The sequence below is a fragment of the Oncorhynchus tshawytscha genome, linkage group LG10 (assembly GCF_018296145.1).
Source record: "Oncorhynchus tshawytscha isolate Ot180627B linkage group LG10, Otsh_v2.0, whole genome shotgun sequence".
NCBI lineage: Eukaryota > Metazoa > Chordata > Actinopteri > Salmoniformes > Salmonidae > Oncorhynchus > Oncorhynchus tshawytscha.
Window position 1 is genome coordinate 5,351,084 of NC_056438.1, and position 19,094 is coordinate 5,370,177.

The 19,094-nt window shown below is 44.2% G+C and overlaps 1 protein-coding gene across 1 annotated transcript; it reads left to right on the forward strand.

Annotated features, from left to right (window-relative positions):
- Positions 1–10,507: 10,507 nt before the first annotated feature.
- Positions 10,508–14,464, forward strand: LOC112215494 (endonuclease domain-containing 1 protein). Its single transcript, XM_042328072.1, has 2 exons — positions 10,508–11,069; positions 13,734–14,464. Exons 1-2 carry the CDS (start codon positions 10,737–10,739, stop codon positions 14,397–14,399), a joined length of 999 nt encoding a protein of 332 aa, XP_042184006.1. The 5' UTR covers positions 10,508–10,736; the 3' UTR covers positions 14,400–14,464.
- The last annotated feature ends 4,630 nt before the right edge of the window (positions 14,465–19,094 follow it).

Genomic DNA, 19,094 nt, shown 5'->3' on the forward strand with positions numbered 1-19,094 from the left:
TGGTGACCAGTGAGCTGACATGGGTTAACCATGTTATGGTGACCAGTGAGCTGACATGGGTTAACCATGTTATGGTGACCAGTGAGCTGACATGGGTTAACCATGTTATGGTGACCAGTGAGCTGAGATAAGGCAGGGATTTACCTCAGAAAGACTTATAGATGACCTGAGGTTCGTCGCAAAAACCGAATATGAAGCGAGGGTCAGCCAACGAGAGCATACAGGTCACAGTGTTGGGTAATATATGGGGCTTTGTGACAAAACGGATGGCACTGTGATAGACTACATCCAATTTTCTGAGTAGAGTGTTGGAGGCTATTTTGTAAATGACATTGGTGAAGTCAAGGATTGGTAGGATTGTGAGTTTTACGGGGGTATGTTTAGCAGCATGAGCGAAGGAGGCTTTGTTGCGAAATAGGAAGCCGATTCTAGATTTCATTTTGGATTGGAGATGCTTAATGTGAGTATGGAAGGAGAGTTTACAGTCTAACCAGACACCTAGGTATTTGTAGTTGTCCACATATTCTGTGCAGTCAGAACCGTCCAGAGTAGTGATGCTGGGCGGGCGGGCGGGTGAGGGAAGCAACTGATTGAAGAGCATGCATTTAGTTTTACTAGCATTTCAGAGCAGTTGGGAGGCGACGGAAGGAGAGTTGTATGGCACTGAAGCTCGTTGTCACGCCCTGGTCGAAATATATTATGTTTATCTTCATTTATTTGGTCAGGCCAGGGTGTGACATGGGTTATTGTGGTGTGTTTTTGTCTTGGGGTTTTGTGGGTTGTCTAGCGTAGTCTATGGCTGCCTGAGGCGGTTCTCAATCAGAGTCAGGTGATTATTGTTGTCTCTGATTGGGAACCATATTTAGGCAGCCATATTCTTTGAGTGTTTCGTGGGTGATTGTTCCTGTCTCTGTGTTTATTTTCACCAGACAGGCTGTATAGTTTTTTCACATTTCCGTCTGTTGTTTTTGTACATTTCAGTTATTTCATGTCTAGTCTACTTTCATCAATAAACATGAGTAACCACCACGCTGCATTTTGGTCCGCTCCTCCTTCAACAGAAGAACGTCGTTACACTCGTTTGGAGGTTTGTTAACTTCTTATGGCTTGGGGTCAGTGTTTTGATGTCTGGATGAGAAGCGTGCCCAAATTACTCAGGCCCAGAAGCTAGGATATGCGTATAATTGGTAGATTTGGATAGAAAACACTGTACCGTTTCTAAAGCTGTTAAAATAACATCTGTGAGTACAACAATTGGCAAAACTGGTAAATGAAACCCAGGAATTGCTTAATGGATCTCTTCAGCGAGCTGGGAGATGGGCCTAGTTTGAGGTTAGCTCAAGGCTAACTGGTGCTTGCCTCGGGACAGAGGCATTAGCTAACAGTAGCCACTCAGTTGCAGCTAACTAGGGTCCAGAGCTTGCGGCAGGAATCCGGTGATGTGGTAGAGAGAAGCAGTCCGATATGCTCTGGGTTGATAATGCGCTGTGCAGACTGACAGGTATTGTTCGAGCTAAAGCTGGCTGGTGTCCGTGCTAAGTGAAGGTGAAGACCGCAAGCCGTGGCTAACAATGACTAGTAGCTAGTAACCTGATGGAGGTTCCAGTTATAAGGGAAATAAATAGCAGATCCGTACCACATTGGGTGAGGCTGGTTGCAGGAAAGAATATTTAGTTTGTAGATAGAAAGTGAGACTAAAATATATATGAAAAAAATACTATTTACATGCAATAACGGGAGACAAAGACAAACACACGCCTATTTTTTATTAAATTTTTATTTCACCTTTATTTAACCAGATAGGCTAGTTAAGAACAAGTTATCATTTACAATTGCGACCTGGCCAAGATGAAGCATAGCAGTTTGAGCAGACAACACAGAGTTACACATGGAGTAAACAATAAACAAGTCAATAACACAGTAGAAAAAAAGAGAGTCTATATACATTGTGTGCAAAAGGCATGAGGAGGTAGGCAAATAATTACAATTTTGCAGATTAACACTGGAGTGATAAATGATCAGATGGTCATGTACAGGTAGAGATATTGGTGTGCAAAAGAGCAGAAAAGTAAATAAATAAAAACAGTATGGGGATGAGGTAGGTAAAATTGGGTGGGCTATTTACCGATAGACTATGTACAGCTGCAGCGATAGCAGATGTTTGAAGTTGGTGAGGGAGATAAAAGTCTCCAACTTCAGCGATTTTTTTTCAATTCGTTCCAGTCACAGGCAGCAGAGAACTGGAACGAAAGGCGGCCAAATGAGGTGTTGGCTTTAGGGATGATCAGTGAGATACACCTGCTGGAGCGCGTGCTACGGGTGGGTGTTGCCATCGTGACCAGTGAACTGAGATAAGGCGGAGCTTTACCTAGCATGGACTTGTAGATGACCTGGAACCAGTGGGTCTGGCGACGAATATGTAGCGAGGGCCAGCCGACTAGAGCATACAGGTCGCAGTGGTGGGTGGTATAAGGTGCTTTTGTGACAAAACGGATGGCACTGTGATAAACTGCATCCAGTTTGCTGAGTAGAGTGTTGGAAGCTATTTTGTAGATGACGTCGCCGAAGTCGAGGATCGGTAGGATAGTCAGTTTTACTAGGGTAAGTTTGGCGGCGTGAGTGAAGGAGGCTTTGTTGCGGAATAGAAAGCCGACTCTAGATTTGATTTTCGATTGGAGATATGAGTCTGGAAGGAGAGTTTACAGTCTAGCCAGACACCTAGGTACTTATAGATGTCCACATATTCAAGGTCGGAGCCATCCAGGGTGCGGGTGCAGGCAGCGAACGGTTGAAAAGCATGCATTTGGTTTTACTAGCGTTTAAGAGCAGTTGGAGGTCACGGAAGGAGTGTTGTATGGCATTGAAGCTCGTTTGGAGGTTAGATAGCACAGTGTCCAAGGACGGGCCGGAAGTATATAGAATGGTGTCGTCTGCGTAGAGGTGGATCAGGGAATCGCCCGCAGCAAGAGCAACATCATTGATATATACAGAGAAAAGAGTCGGCCCGAGATTTGAACCCTGTGGCACCCCCATAGAGACTGCCAGAGGACCGGACAGCATGCCCTCCGATTTGACACACTGAACTCTGTCTGCAAAGTAGTTGGCACCAGGCAAGGCAGTCATCAGAAAAACCGAGGCTACTGAGTCTGCCGATAAGAATATTGTGATTGACAGAGTCAAAAGCCTTGGCAAGGTCGATGAAGACTGCTGCACAGTACTGTCTTTTATCGATGACCGTTATGATATCGTTTAGTACCTTGAGCGTGGCTGAGGTGCACCCGTGACTGGCTCGGAAACCAGATTGCACAGCGGAGAAGGTACGGTGGGATTCGAGATGGTCAGTGACCTGTTTGTTGACTTGGCTTTCGAAGTCCTTAGATAGGCAGGAAGGATGGATATAGGTCTGTAACAGTTTGGGTCCAGGGTGTCTCCCCCTTTGAAGAGGGGGATGACTGCGGCAGCTTTCAATCCTTGGGGATCTCAGACGATATGAAAGAGAGGTTGAACAGAATGGTAATAGGGGTTGCGACAATGGCGGCGGATAGTTTCAGAAACAGTGGGTCCAGATTGTCAAGCCCAGCTGATTTGTACAGGTCCAGGTTTTGCAGCTCTTTCAGAACATCTGCTATCTGGATTTGGGTAAAGGAGAACCTGGAGAGGCTTGGGCGAGTAGCTGCGGGGGGGACGGAGCTGTTGGCTGAGGTTGGAGTAGCCAGGCGGAAGGCATGGCCAGCCATTGAGAAATGCTTGTTGAAGTTTTCGATAATCATGGATTTATCGTTGGTGACCGTGTTACCTAGCCTCAGTGCAGTGGGCAGCTGGGAGGAGGTGCTCTTGTTCTCCATGGACTTCACAGTGTCCCAGAACTTTTTGGAGTTGGAGCTACAGGATGCAAATTTCTGCCTGAAGAAGCTGGCCTTAGCTTTCCTGACTGACTGCGTGTATTGGTTCCTGACTTCCCTGAGCAGTTGCATATCGCGGGGACTATTCGATGCTATTGCAGTCCGCCACAGGATGTTTTTGTGCTGGTCGAGGGCAGTCAGGTCTGGAGTGAACCAAGGGCTATATCTGTTCTTAGTTCTGCATTTTTTGAACGGAGCATGCTTATCTAAAATGGCGAAGAAGTTACTTTTAAAGAATGACCAGGCATCCTCAACTGACGGGATGAGGTCAATGTCCTTCCAGGATACCCGGGCCAGGTCGATTAGAAAGGCCTGCTCACAGAAGTGTTTTAGGAAGCGTTTGACAGTGATGAGGGGTGGTCGTTTGACTGCGGCTCCGTAGCGGATACAGGCAATGAGGCAGTGATCGCTGAGATCCTGGTTGAAGACGGCGGAGGTGTATTTGGAGGGCCAGTTGGTCAGGGTGACGTCTATGAGGGTGCCCTTGTTTACAGATTTAAGGTTGTATCTGGTGGGTTCCTTGATGATTTGTGTGAGATTGAGGGCATCTAGCTTAGATTGTAGGACTGCCGGGGTGTTAAGCATATCCCAGTTTTGGTCACCTAACAGAACAAACTCTGAAGCTAGATGGGGGGCGATCAATTCACAAATGGTGTCCAGGGCACAGCTGGGAGCTGAGGGGGGTCAGTAGCAGGTGGCAACAGTGAGAGACTTATTTCTGGAGAGAGTCATTTTTAAGATTAGTAGTTCGAACTGTTTGGGTATGGACCTGGAAAGTATGACATTACGATGCAGGCTATCTCTGCAGTAGACTGCAACTCCTCCCCCTTTGGCAGTTCTATCTTGATGGAAAATGTTATAGTTGGGTATGGAAATCTCAGAATTTTTGGTGGCCTTCCTGAGCCAGGATTCAGACACGGCAAGGACATCAGGGTTACGCCATCTTGGGTCTGGGACATTTCTAGCTAATTGTTAGAAAGTGTTTGACCCGGAGAACCCCAGAATGTTAATGTCCTCTTTTCTTCTCATCATATCACTGGGGTCACCAGGGTCATCAGGGTCCAGGTTTGGGTCTGTGGGGTCACCAGGGTTCAGGTTAAGGTCAGTGGGGTCACCAAGGTCCAGGTTCAGATCAGAGGGGACACCAGGGTCCAGGTTCGGGTCAGTGGGTTCACCAGGGTCACCGGGGTCCAGGTTCAGGTCATCGGGGTCACCAGGGTCCAGGTTCAGGTCAATGGGGTCACCAGGGTCCAGGTTCAGGTCAGTGGGGTCACTAGGGTCCAGGTTCAGGTCAGTGGGGTCATCAGGGTACAGGTTCAGGTCAGCGGGGTCACCAGGGTCCAGGTTCAGGTCAGCGTGGTCACCAGGGTCCAGGTTCAGATCAGTGGGCCTTGTTGGAGCAGAGAGGTCGGGGAGAGGTAACTAGCACGTTCACACGCCTCTTGCTCAAAGTCTGCTACCACCCAGAGGATGCCCACAGCCACAATGGCTGTGAGTCCCTGGGTAAGCAGTGTGCCTCTACTGGGTTGTATGAGGACCCAGGGTAAGCGGAGTGCCCCTACTGGGTTGTGGGAGGTCCCAGGGTATACAGAATGCCCCTACTGGGTTGTGGGAGGTCCCAGGGTAAGCAGAGTGTCCCTACTGGGTTGTGGGAGGTCCCAGGGTAAGCAGAGTGCCCCTTTTGATGGTCTTCCTAAGCCATGATTCAGACACGGCTAAGACATCCGGGTTGGCAGAGTGTGCCAAAGCAGTGAACAAAACACACTTAGGGTGGAGGCTTCTAATGTTAACATGCATGAAACCAAGGCTTTTATGGTTACAGAAGTCAACAAATGAGAGCACCTGGGGAATAGGAGTTTGGTCTATTTCACCTCTTAATTTCGCCTACTGTTCTGACTTGGTGATGCTCATGTAGCCTATAACCTGTTTAAGAGAAATGTCATCATCAAATATTGTAAGAGCTTTCATTGTCCCCTTTATTTATCTTACGGTTCTGACTTGGCGTTCAGGGAGAATACTGTAAGAACGGCCCATGTTCTGAATTCTGTCGCTGTACATTTCAAAAGTGCTGAGCAAATATTGACTCCGTCTTTCCTAGCTCGCACATTAATGTCTTCATCTAAATTACGGATTGGTCTTATCCACTCGTCGTCCCCTTATGCTATAGTTTGTACTGTACATCTCAATTGTCATTAGAAACAACATTTGTTTAAGCAAGTCAGCAATATTAGGTATGTTTTTTCAAAAGGCTGTACATGAGGATGAATGAACTGTTTCGCTGCCAGACAAGTCTCCGCTGATGGCCGGGTGTGTCTGAATTAATGAGAGGACCTTGCACAGAGTTAGTCCTGTCTGGTATAATTAGTGGTCAAGACTGGACAAGGAGGGTTGGATAAACTCCTCTCTATGAAGATGAGTCCTGTCTGGTATACTTAGTGGTCAAGACTGGACAAGGAGGGTTGGATAAACTGGAAGGAATAGACCCCACTGGGACAGTCATGGGGTAGCTTCCCATTTCTGTAGTTTCCCATGCTTCGCAGTATGTTGGAAACACCCGCTTTAGCGACAGAAAGTCAACATACGAGAATACCCCTAGAGTCTGCGAGAGCGGGGGCGGAAGATGACTCATCGGCTGACAACATGGTAACGACTGGACTGGAAACGACTACGAGTAATGAGAGCATAGCACAAGAGAACACCACAGCAACTGTCACAAGTTCTGCTGCAACAGTGGGCCACAAACAGATGCAGGTATGTGTCTGTGGTTGGAGGAAAGTTACATCACACCATGGGTTGAGGATCCACCAGGGGAAGAAGGGGTGTTTGGGTAAAGAGAGACAGAGAACTCGCATTGATTACTTTCTGCGAAAATGATCAAATCAGTCGAATGAAGCACAGCAACTGGACGCAAACCATAGTTTGCAGTGCATCAGTACCACTGTCATGGAGGACGTAAACTCAAGCACCGAAGTAGCAACTGAGGTGGAACCAACAACAGGAGTGGAACTCACCCAGCCTCCCAGACCTGCAGTCGAGAGGAGACTACCAGGGCACAGACCGTATGTGAAGTGGCCTGGCGCTAGTGACAAGAAGTTGTGGGAAACAGTGAATACTGACCTTACCTTGACCCTCGAGAAACTTCGAGGCACAGTGGAGAAGAAGTTGGAGAGGATGGGGGACATCATCTATGAGTACGGGACAGAAAGATTTGGAGTGGAAGAGGCAAAAGGCGGGAGAAAGGTTCCAACCCCACCAGTTTCCAGGAGGCAACAAGAAATCAAGCGCCTCGTTCAAGAAAGGCGGCAGCTTAAGAAACAGTGGAAGAAGGCCTCGGAAGTGGAAAAGGAGGGCATAGAGGCACTTCAGGCTGACATCAAAACCCGGTTGGCATCCCTCCGTAGAGCAGAGAACCTACGGAAACGCAGAAGGAAAAAAGAACAAACTAGAACTCGATTCTATAAAGATCCCTTCAAGTTCCTTAAAAGTCTCTTCACAAAGGTAAAAGGTGGAGCTCTAAAAACAACAAAGAAAGACCTAGAGGAGCACCGGAGAACAACGAACTTTGACTCAAAGCGACATGAACATCTGGCCATCCCATCAGATATCCCACCCATTGAACCCCGGAACATCATATTGAGACCAGCCCTCCGACATGGAAAGAGGTGGAAAACACAGTTCGACGGGCAAGAACAGCATCAGCCCTGGGGCCAAATGGAGTCCCGTACAAAGTGTATAAGAACGCACCAGACGTCCTGAGGTTCCTCTGGAGGCTTATGAGAACAGCTTGGCAGAAGAAGATAATACCCAAAGTGTGGCGTAGGGCAGGCGGGGTCCTGATCCCTAAGGAGAAGGATGCAGTGAACATCAGCCAATTCCGCCCAATCTCCTTACTGAATGTCGAGGGTAAAATCTTCTTTAGGGTCATTGCCCAGAGGATGGCCGAGTACCTGCAAAGGAATGCGTACGTCGATACATCTGTACAGAAGGCAGGAATATCAGGGTTCTCTGGCTGCTTGGAACATTCCAGCATGATCTGGCACCAGATCCAAATGGCCAAGGTGGAGAAAAGGGACCTCCATGTAGTCTTCCTCGACTTCGCCAATGCATTTGGCTCTGTGCCCCATGAACTCCTGTGGTCTGCCTTCAGATTTTTCCACATACCGGACACCATCACAAACCTGGTGAAGTCGTACTTCCAGGATCTGCAGTTCTGCTTCACCACCTCAGAGTTCACCACCTCATGGCAGTGCCTGAATGTAGGTATAATGGCGGGATGTACCATTTCTCCGTTGGCATTCACAATGGCAATGGAGGTTATCATCAGATCCTCAAAATGGGTTGCTGGTGGACAGTGAGTCGACTCTGGTTTCCGCCTCCCTCCACTCAGAGCCTACATGGCCGACATTACAACATTGACCACCACTGTCCCATGCACCAGGAGACTGCTCAGAAAACTCGAGGAGAACATCAGCTGGGCCCGTATGAAGATTAAACCATCCAAGTCACGCAGCATCTCGATTGTGAAGGGAGTACTCTCTGACCTGAAATTCTTCATCGGAGATGACCAAATCCCAACAGTGTCTGAGCAGCCGGTAAAAGGCCTTGGAAGGTGGTATGATGCAAGCCTGAAGGACAAAGACCAGGTGCAACAGCTGCGCAAAGACATCAGTAGTAGCCTACAGTCCATCGACAACACCCAGCTACCTGGAAAGTTAAAGGCCTGGTGTCTGCAGTTTGGTCTCCTACCCCGGGTGTTGTGGCCCTTAGCACTGTATGAGGTTCCAATCTCAACAGTGGAGAAGATGGAAAGAGGAGTCACAGGCTACTTAAAGAAGTGGCTCGGAGTTCCACGATGCCTTACCACCATAGGCCTCTATGGAGATGGTGTCCTCAAGCTGCCCCTCACCAGTCTAACAGAGGAATTCAAGTGTGCTAAAAACCAGGCTCCAGATGACACTGAATGAATCTCGAGACCCAGTGGTGAGCAACAACGCGCCGACCTTGGCAACTGGGCGCAAATGGAGGCCAGGAAAAGCAGTCCAGGAGGCAACAGCAGCCCCCAGACATGCTGACATTGTGGGTCATGTTCAGCAAGGGAGAGGAGGCCTTGGGCTAACTAGCCATGCTGCTTGGAGTAAGGCCACTGCACCAGAGCGGCGGAAGATGGTAGTGCAGGAAGTACGCCATCAGGAGGAGGCTGCAAGGTGGGCCAAGGCAGTCTCTCTTTCCAAACAGGGACAGTGGACTTGATGGGACAGTGTGGAGAAGAGGAAGATCAGCTGGAAGGATCTGTGGGCCATGGAAGCGAGGTGGTTGAGCCTCTCCATCAGAGCAACATATGACGTCCTTCCTACACCAGTTAATCTTCACCAATGGTATGGTGAAGATCCGGACTGTGCCCTCTGTTCCATGCCAGCCAACCTCAGGCACATTCTCACAGGGTGTAAAACAAGCCTCACCCAAGGACGCTACACTTGGCGTCACAACCAAGTCCTTAAAAACCTTGCGTCCGCCCTGGAGGACAAGTGAGCTGCCACCAACTCCCTACCACCCACAGCAGCATCACACTCCTTACGGACAAACTTTGTCCGCGAAGGGGCTAAACCACCGAAGAGCGGCTCTACACCATTAGAGCGAGACCAGCTGCGCTTGGCCCGCGACTGGAAAATGCTAGCTGACATTGGCCGGCAACTTGTGTTTCCTCCGTAGATCGCAACCACCACCCTAAGACCTGACATTTTGCTCTGGTCCCGTTCACTCAATAAGGTCTTCATCATTGAGCTCACAGTACCCTGGGAAAACTCAGTAGATGAGGCTTATGAGCGAAAACATCTGCGCTATGCTGATCTAGCTGCCGAAGCACGGCATCATGGCTGGAACACAGAAGTCCGACCAGTGGAGGTGGGCTGCAGAGGTTTTGTGGCAACATCTACAACCAGACTGCTTAGAGACCTGGGAATTAAGGGCCAGAGCCAGCGTTCCGCAATCAAAGCTGTATCGGAGGCAGCAGAAGGCAGCAGTCAGTGGCTCTGGATGAAGAGGAAAGACCCCAGCTGGGCCCCGAAGTGAGAGGGCCAGGAGGTATGCGGTCAACAATGCTTGACTCAGGGAGGAGGACGCCCCTGCCATGCATAGTCCCATGGGATGTTGGCTATCAACAACAAGGCAACTCCTATGACTAATTGGGAATGGGACGCAAGCGTAGGATTGATCACCCTGTCGCTGGCCGCCTTTGGGGAGGGTGTATAGAGTGAAAGGCCGAAACACCCTAGGAACCAAAGGTACACTACTGACGATGCGCTCCCCAAATTTCACCACGCTCACTGTTCATTAACTCTTGGAAGTGCTTGCACAAAGGATAGTAACATCTCATCCTGTGTTCTTGGAATCTCTGTATGTGGAACAGGTGTGACTATTTATCATGAGTAACAATCAAACCTCCCTATTGGCTGTGTGTTCCACATTCTAAAGTAGAACCATAAGCTACAGGAGGTGAGTCACATTTTATTTGTTACAGCATTTTCCATGGAAACGTACAGAGGAGTTTATGCAAATCAACCCTATCTGTCTTGCCACCTGAAGGAGGAGTCTCTGAAAACCTATTTAAATCAGTCTGTCCTGACTAAGCTCAACAGTCTCCAGTCTACCAACTGGTCTCTGTAATAACTATTTAAATCAGTCTGTCCTGACTCAGCTCAGCAGTCTCCAGTCTACCAACTGGTCTCTGTAATAACTATTTAAATCAGTCTGTCCTGACTCAGCTCAGCAGTCTCCAGTCTACCAACTGGTCTCTGTAACTTCATCTTTGTCTCTGTGGTGTACAGTCTTCAGGTGATGATGGGGGTATTGAATCATCTCTCTACTCTCCTCCTCCTCCTCTCTCTCCTTCCTCCTGCTCTCTCTCATGTAGTAGAGAGGTTCAGTGATGTTACAGACTGTGAGACGTTCTTCCTGGAGGGGACAACTCCAAATCTCCCAGGTATTTTGGTTGGTGGGAAAGTCCAGGACCAGAACCGCTACAAGCCGATCTGCCAGAAGTACAAGAAAACCTACATGTTTGCAACTCTCTACGACACGACCAACATGATCCCTGTGTTCTCAGCCTACACCTTCACTGGGGTCGGACCGAGCGGGACAAGACCAGATACATGGATGATTGAACCTCAGGTAATTTAAACATCTTTTCAAATCGACATTTCATGCCAAGGTTGAACAATAACTTTCAATAGACAATTCCTACTGTCTGTCTAGCAAGATTACATGTCTGTTTCATTCCTTAAAGGGATAGTTTCTAAAATAATAAACAGAAATACCTTATTTACATGAGTATTCAGACCCTGGTTTTGCTTTGTCATTATGGGGTGTGTGTAGATTGTGTGTAGATTGATGAGGGAAAAGTATAATTTAATCAATTTTAGAATTAGTCTGTAACGTAACAAATGTGGAAAAAGTCAAAGGGTTTGAATACTTTCAGGATGCACAGTAATATACAGGTCTACTATACAGGTCTACTATACAGGTCAACTATACAGGTCTACTATACAGGTCAACTATACAGGTCTAATATACAGGTCTACTATACAGGTCTAATATACAGGTCTACTATACAGGTCAACTATACAGGTCAACTATACAGGTCAACTATACAGGTCTAATATACAGGTCTACTATACAGGTCTACTATACAGGTCTAATATACAGGTCTACTATACAGGTCTACTATACAGGTCTACTATACAGGTCTACTATACAGGTCTGATATACAGGTCAGGTCAAATATACAGGTCTACTATACAGGTCTAATATACAGGTCTGATATACAGGTCTGATATACAGGTCTACTATACAGGTCTACTATACAGGTCTACTATACAGGTCTACTATACAGGTCTAATATACAGGTCTAATATACAGGTCTACTATACAGGTCTACTATACAGGTCTGATATACAGGTCAGGTCAAATATACAGGTCTACTATACAGGTCTAATATACAGGTCTGATATACAGGTCTGATATACAGGTCTACTATACAGGTCTACTATACAGGTCTAATATACAGGTCTAATATACAGATCTACTATACAGGTCTAATATACAGGTCTACTATTCAGGTCTACTATACAGGTCTGATATACAGGTCTACTATACAGGTCTGATATACAGGTCTAATATACAGGTCTGATATACAGGTCTGATATACAGGTCTAATATACAGGTCTAATATACAGGTCAGGTCTAATATACAGGTCTGATACACAGGTCTAATATACAGGTCTAATATACAGGTCTAATATACAGGTCTAATATACAGGTCTAATATACAGGTCAGGTCTAATATACAGGTCAGGTCTGATATACAGGTCTACTATACAGGTCTAATATACAGGTCTACTATACAGGTCTACTATACAGGTCTACTATACAGATCAGGTCTAATATACAGGTCTAATATACAGGTCTAATATACAGGTCTAATATACAGGTCTAATATACAGGTCAGGTCTAATATACAGGTCAGGTCTAATATACAGGTCTACTATACAGGTCTAATATACAGGTCTACTATACAGGTCTAATATACAGGTCTACTATACAGTCTAATATACAGGTCTAATATACAGGTCTAATATACAGGTCTAATATACAGGTCTAATATACAGGTCTAATATACAGGTCTAATATACAGGTCTAATATACAGGTCAGGTCTAATATACAGGTCTAATATACAGGTCTAATATACAGGTCTAATATACAGGTCTAATATACAGGTCAGGTCTAATATACAGGTCTAATATACAGGTCAGGTCTAATATACAGGTCTAATATACAGGTCTAATATACAGGTCAGGTCTAATATACAGGTCTAATATACAGGTCAGGTCTAATATACAGGTCTAATATACAGGTCTAATATACAGGTCAGGTCTAATATACAGGTCTAATATACAGGTCAGGTCTAATATACAGGTCTAATATACAGGTCTAATATACAGGTCTAATATACAGGTCAGGTCTAATATACAGGTCTAATATACAGGTCAGGTCTAATATACAGGTCTAATATACAGGTCTAATATACAGGTCAGGTCTAATATACAGGTCTAATATACAGGTCTAATATACAGGTCTAATATACAGGTCTAATATACAGGTCAGGTCTAATATACAGGTCTAATATACAGGTCTAATATACAGGTCTAATATACAGGTCAGGTCTAATATACAGGTCTAATATACAGGTCAGGTCTAATATACAGGTCTAATATACAGGTCTAATATACAGGTCAGGTCTAATATACAGGTCTAATATACAGGTCTAATATACAGGTCTATTATACAGGTCTGATATACAGGTCTAATATACAGGTCAGGTCTAATATACAGGTCAGGTCTAATATACAGGTCTACTATACAGGTCTCATATACAGGTCAGGTCTAATATAAAGGTCTAATATACAGGTCTGATATACAGGTCTTATATACAGGTCGAATATACAGGTCTAATATACAGGTCTGATATACAGGTCTACTATACAGGTCTAATATACAGGTCTGATATACAGGTCAGGTCAAATATACAGGTCTACTATACAGGTCTAATACACAGGTCTATTATACAGGTCTGATATACAGGTCTAATACACAGGTCTATTATACAGGTCTGATATACAGGTCTAATATACAGGTCTAATATACAGGTCTAATATACAGGTCTAATATACAGGTCTAATATACAGGTCTAATACACAGGTCTATTATACAGGTCTGATATACAGGTCTAATATACAGGTCAGTTCAGTGAATAATGATGAATATTGTTCCTACAGCTGGACGGAGGAATTGAACCAGTTATGGGTCTGGAGAAACAAGGGGTTATTTATACACACCAGGCTGTCAATCAGGATTATGATGAATACGGTAAAGGCAAGAAGGTGAACAAAGGTCACTTGTTTCCTAAATCTTTTGCTCACCAACCTGTAAATCAGGACTCCACCTTTACCCTGACAAACGCTGTTCCTCAAGTAAAGACATTTAATGAAGGTAGCTGGGGAAAGATGGAGTGTACGGTTAGAAAGATACTCCTGAAGCAATGCCTTGATAATAATGGTCAACCCAAGGCCTATGTGTTGACTGGAGCAGTTCCCAGTGTCAACAACAAACTGAACAACCGAGTGAACATCCCAGATCTCCTGTGGACAGCCTACTGCTGTTACAACATCAAGAAGAAAGAGTGGATGGCCAAAGCACACTGGGGTGAAAACCAAGAGGAAACAAACAAACAAGTATTGAACCCCCATACCTTGTCAGAGCTGTATAACATGTTGAAGCAGCACTACCCAGGTGGTGATGTCCAGGTGTTCCCAGATCAGTGTCCAAGAGGTTCTTCTCAGAAAGAGAGAGAGAAGAGCAGAGAGAGGGAGATAGGAAGTGGGGATATTAGCGGGAAAGGGTTGATGACATGTGATGAGGATTGTAAATGTGTCTCTTTGTAGGTGACACAGTCCCAGAGTTTGGTCCAGTGGTAACACAGACAACTCTAAAACATATTTACCATGGAGACACTATTATATGTCCTGAATGTAATTCTATCACTGTTAACATGGAGATACTATTATATGTCCTGAATGTAATTCTATCACTGTTACCATAGAGATACTATTATATGTTCTGAATGTAATTCTATCACTGTTACCATAGAGATACTATTATATGTTCTGAATGTAATTCTATCACTGTTACCATAGAGATACTATTATATGTTCTGAATGTAATTCTATCACTGTTACCATAGAGATACTATTATATGTTCTGAATGTAATTCTATCACTGTTACCATGGAGATACTATTATATGTTCTGAATGTAATTCTATCACTGTTACCATAGAGATACTATTATATGTTCTGAATGTAATTCTATCACTGTTACCATGGAGATACTATTATATGTTCTGAATGTAATTCTATCACTGTTACCATAGAGATACTATTATATGTTCTGAATGTAATTCTATCACTGTTACCATAGAGATACTATTATATGTTCTGAATGTAATTCTATCACTGTTACCATAGAGATACTATTATATGTCCTGAATGTAATTCTATCACTGTTACCATAGAGATACTATTATATGTTCTGAATGTAATTCTATCACTGTTACCATAGAGATACTATTATATGTTCTGAATGTAATTCTATCACTGTTAACATGGAGATACTATTATATGTTCTGAATGTAATTCTATCACTGTTACCATAGAGATACTATTATATGTTCTGAATGTAATTCTATCACTGTTACCATAGAGATACTATTATATGTTCTGAATGTAATTCTATCACTGTTACCATAGAGATACTATTATATGTCCTGAATGTAATTCTATCACTGTATGTCTCCATCTTCTTCCCATCTGAAGGAATAAACATCTATAATGAATGAAGCCTGTGAGAGTCTGGTGTTTTGTTCTCATACTGTTTAAATGTAACCAAGTGACTCCAAAATGTTCCAATTCAACATTAAACCACGTTTTTTGAGCTAAAAATATAAACGATTGAAAGCACTATTTTAGTTGTCAGTTATTCATTCAAACTTTGCCATGACTATGTGTCCAACCAGTCCAGCATACCAGCTAGCTACCATGTCTCTAAACATACCTGGAGCTGGTCAAGAAGCTACCATGTCTCTAAACATACCTGGAGCTGGTCAAGAAGCTACCATGTCTCTAAACATACCTGGAGCTGGTCTAGAAGCTACCATGTCTCTAAACATACATCACCCATAGGGCGGCGCACTATTGGCCCAGCATCGTCCAGGTTTGGCCGGGGTAGGCCGTCATTGGAAATTAGAATTTGTTCTTTACTGACTTGCCAAGTTAAATAAAGGTTAAATAATTTAAAAAAGGATTTTCAAGCAGTGTTCTCAAATCATCTCACCAGCAGGGGTCAGCCTTGTTTCAGTTTTCAAACCTCCAATCCATGACCTCTGTGGACAGGACAGGTTTTGATTGATTGATTGATAAATATATTATATATATATAAAATACTTATTTTGTTTTGGATGAATTTACCTCTGCCTAGATTCCTTTTATGGATTATTTGGCTTGAAGACCATTGCGATGCGTTTTTACCCCTTGAAGACTATTCAGAAAGACTACAAAAAACTACAAGGCTACTTCCTGGAAAATGACGTGTCACTTTAGTAGTGTATAGAAAAAAAGACCTTGGATGAGAGAGAGAGAGAGAGAGAGAGGGAGTCTAGAGCACACAAAAAACTATACATACCTTGGCCTAAACATCAGCACCACAGGTAACTTCCACAAAGCTGTGAACGATCTGAGAGACAAGGCAAGAAGGGCATTCTATGCCATCAAAAGAAACATAAATTTCAACATACCAATTAGGATCTGGCTAAAAATACTTGAATCAGTCATAGAGCCCATTGCCCTTTATGGTTGTGAGGTCTGGGGTCCGCTCACCAACCAAGACTTCACAAAATGGGACAAACACCAAATTGAGACTCTGCACGCAGAATTCTGCAAAAATATCCTCCGTGTACAACGTAGAACACCAAATAATGCATGCAGAGCAGAATTAGGCCGATACCCACTAATTATCAAAATCCAGAAAAGAGCTGTTAAATTCTACAACCACCTAAAAGGAAGCGATTCACAAACCTTCCATAACAAAGCCATCACCTACAGAGAGATGAACCTGGAGAAGAGTCCCTAAGCAAGCTGGTCCTGGGGCTCTGTTCACAAACACAAACACACACTACAGAGCCCCAGGACAGCAGCACAATTAGACCCAACCAAATTATGAGAAAACAAAAAAGATAACTACTTAACACATTGGAAAGAATTAACAAAAAAACAGAGCAAACTAGAATGCTATTTGGCCCTACACAGAGAGTACACAGCGGCAGAATACCTGACCACTGTGACTGACCCAAAATTAAGGAAAGCCTTGACTATGTACAGACTCAGTGAGCATAGCCTTGCTATTGAGAAAGGCCGCCGTAGGCAGACATGGCTCTCAAGAGAAGACAGGCTATGTGCTCACTGCCCACAAAATGAGGTGGAAACTGAGCTGCACTTCCTAACCTCCTGCCCAATGTATGACCATATTAGAGAGACATATTTCCCTCAGATTACACAGATCCACAAAGAATTTGAAAACAAATCCAATTTTGAAAAACTCCCATATCTACTGGGTGAAATTCCACAGTGTGCCATCACAGCAGCAAGATTTGTGACCTGTTGCCACGAGAAAAGGGCAACCAGTGAAGAACAAACACCATTGTAAATACAACCCATATTTATGCTTATTTATTTTATCTTGTGTCCTTTAGCCATTTGTACATTGTTAGAACACTGTATATATATATAATATGACATTTGTAATGTCTTTACTGTTTTGAAACTTCTGTATGTGTAATGTTTACTGTTAATTTTTGTTGTTTTTCACTTTATATATTCACTTTGTATGTTGTCTACCTCACTTGCTTTGGCAATGTTAACACATGTTTCCCATGCCAATAAAGCCCTTGAATTGAATTGAATTGAATTGATAGAGAGACAGAGAGGGAGGCAGAGAGTGAGGGAGGCAGAGGTAGATAGAGAGAGAGAGGGAGGCAGAGATAGAGAGACAGAGAGGGAGGCAGAGAGTGAGGGAGGCAGAGGTAGATAGAGAGAGAGAGAGGGAGGCAGAGAGAGAGTGGCTGAGATAAAGAGAGGCAGAGATAAATAGAGAGAGAGATAGGCAGAGAGAGAGAGAGGCAGAGATAAAGAGAGGCAGAGATAGAGAGAGAGGAAGAGATAAATAGAGAGAGAGAGAGGCAGAGAGAGAGAGAGGCAGAGATAAAGAGAGAGGCAGAGATAGAGAGAGGCGGAGATAAAGAGAGAGGCAGAGATAAATAGAGAGAGAGAGAGAGAGGGAGGCAGAGAGAGAGCGAGGCAGAGAGCAAAGGAGGTAGAGAGAGAGTGATGCAGAGTTAGAGGCAAAGAGAGAGAGAGAAGCAAAGAGAGAGAGAGATGGAGACAGATATAGAGAGATGGAGGCAGAGAGAGAGAGATATGTCATATATTCATTTTAGAAAGTTTCACACAACAGAAATGATCCTGCAGCAACAGGAAATTGTTATGTTGTTTTTAATTAATGGACATTTTTTGTAGGGGGGGTTAAAAAATAGTTTGGTCAAAAAAAAAAAGTCTGACATTATAAAGAAGAAAATACAAACTTCAGAAGCCTTTTGAACCTGGAATACATTACAAATTAGCATTTCATTCTGTGTAGGAAAAGTCCTACAACAACAGGATGATCAAATTAAGATACGGCTCCTGTAGGTTTCACAGCAGTATTTCCTTCCAAGCAGGTTTTTCAGTTGTTGCAGCAAAAAAAAAGAAAATACCCTTTTACAAAATACAAAACATATCTTATCTGGTGTAAGAGATATGATGCAGAACGCGTGTTCAGAGTGTCAAGATCCAGACGGGTTTGAGGGCTATCAGGAGAACCTTCCTTGGGAACCTAAATCTAGACAGAGTCACACAGACAGAATGACAGACAGACAGAATGACAAACAGACAGATACACAGACAGACAGATACACAGACAGACAGATACACAGACAGAATGACGGACAGACAGATACACAGACAGAATGACAGACCTACAGATACACAGACAGAATGACAGACCGACAGAATGACAGACAGACAGAATGACAGACAGACAGATACACAGACAGAATGACAGACCGACAGATACACAGACAGACAGATACACAGACAGAATGACAGACCGACAGATACACAGACAGACAGATACACAGACAGAATGACAGACAGACAGATACACAGACAGAATGACAGACAGACAGATACACAGACAGAATGACAGACAGATACACAGACAGACAGACAGATACACAGACAGAATGACAGACAGACAGATACACAGACAGAATGACAGACAGACAGAAAACTCCTTAGAACCGTTGTCATGTTTTATCAGACCCAGTTCTGCCAGCTGATTTTAACAACCCACCACATACTATATAGGAGAGGTCGGGTCAATTTAACAACCCAACACTGATTGTATATAGGAGAGGTCGGGTCAATTTAACAACCCACCACATACTATATAGGAGAGGTCGGGTCAATTTAACAACCCACCACTGATTGT

Coding starts and splice junctions, on each gene's coding strand:
- LOC112215494 (XM_042328072.1), top strand. CDS start 10,737: ATGATGGGGGTATTGAATCATCTCTCTACTCTCCTCCTCCTCCTCTCT. Junction 11,070..13,733: donor CATGGATGATTGAACCTCAG/GTAATTTAAACA, acceptor TTGTTCCTACAG/CTGGACGGAGGAATTGAACC.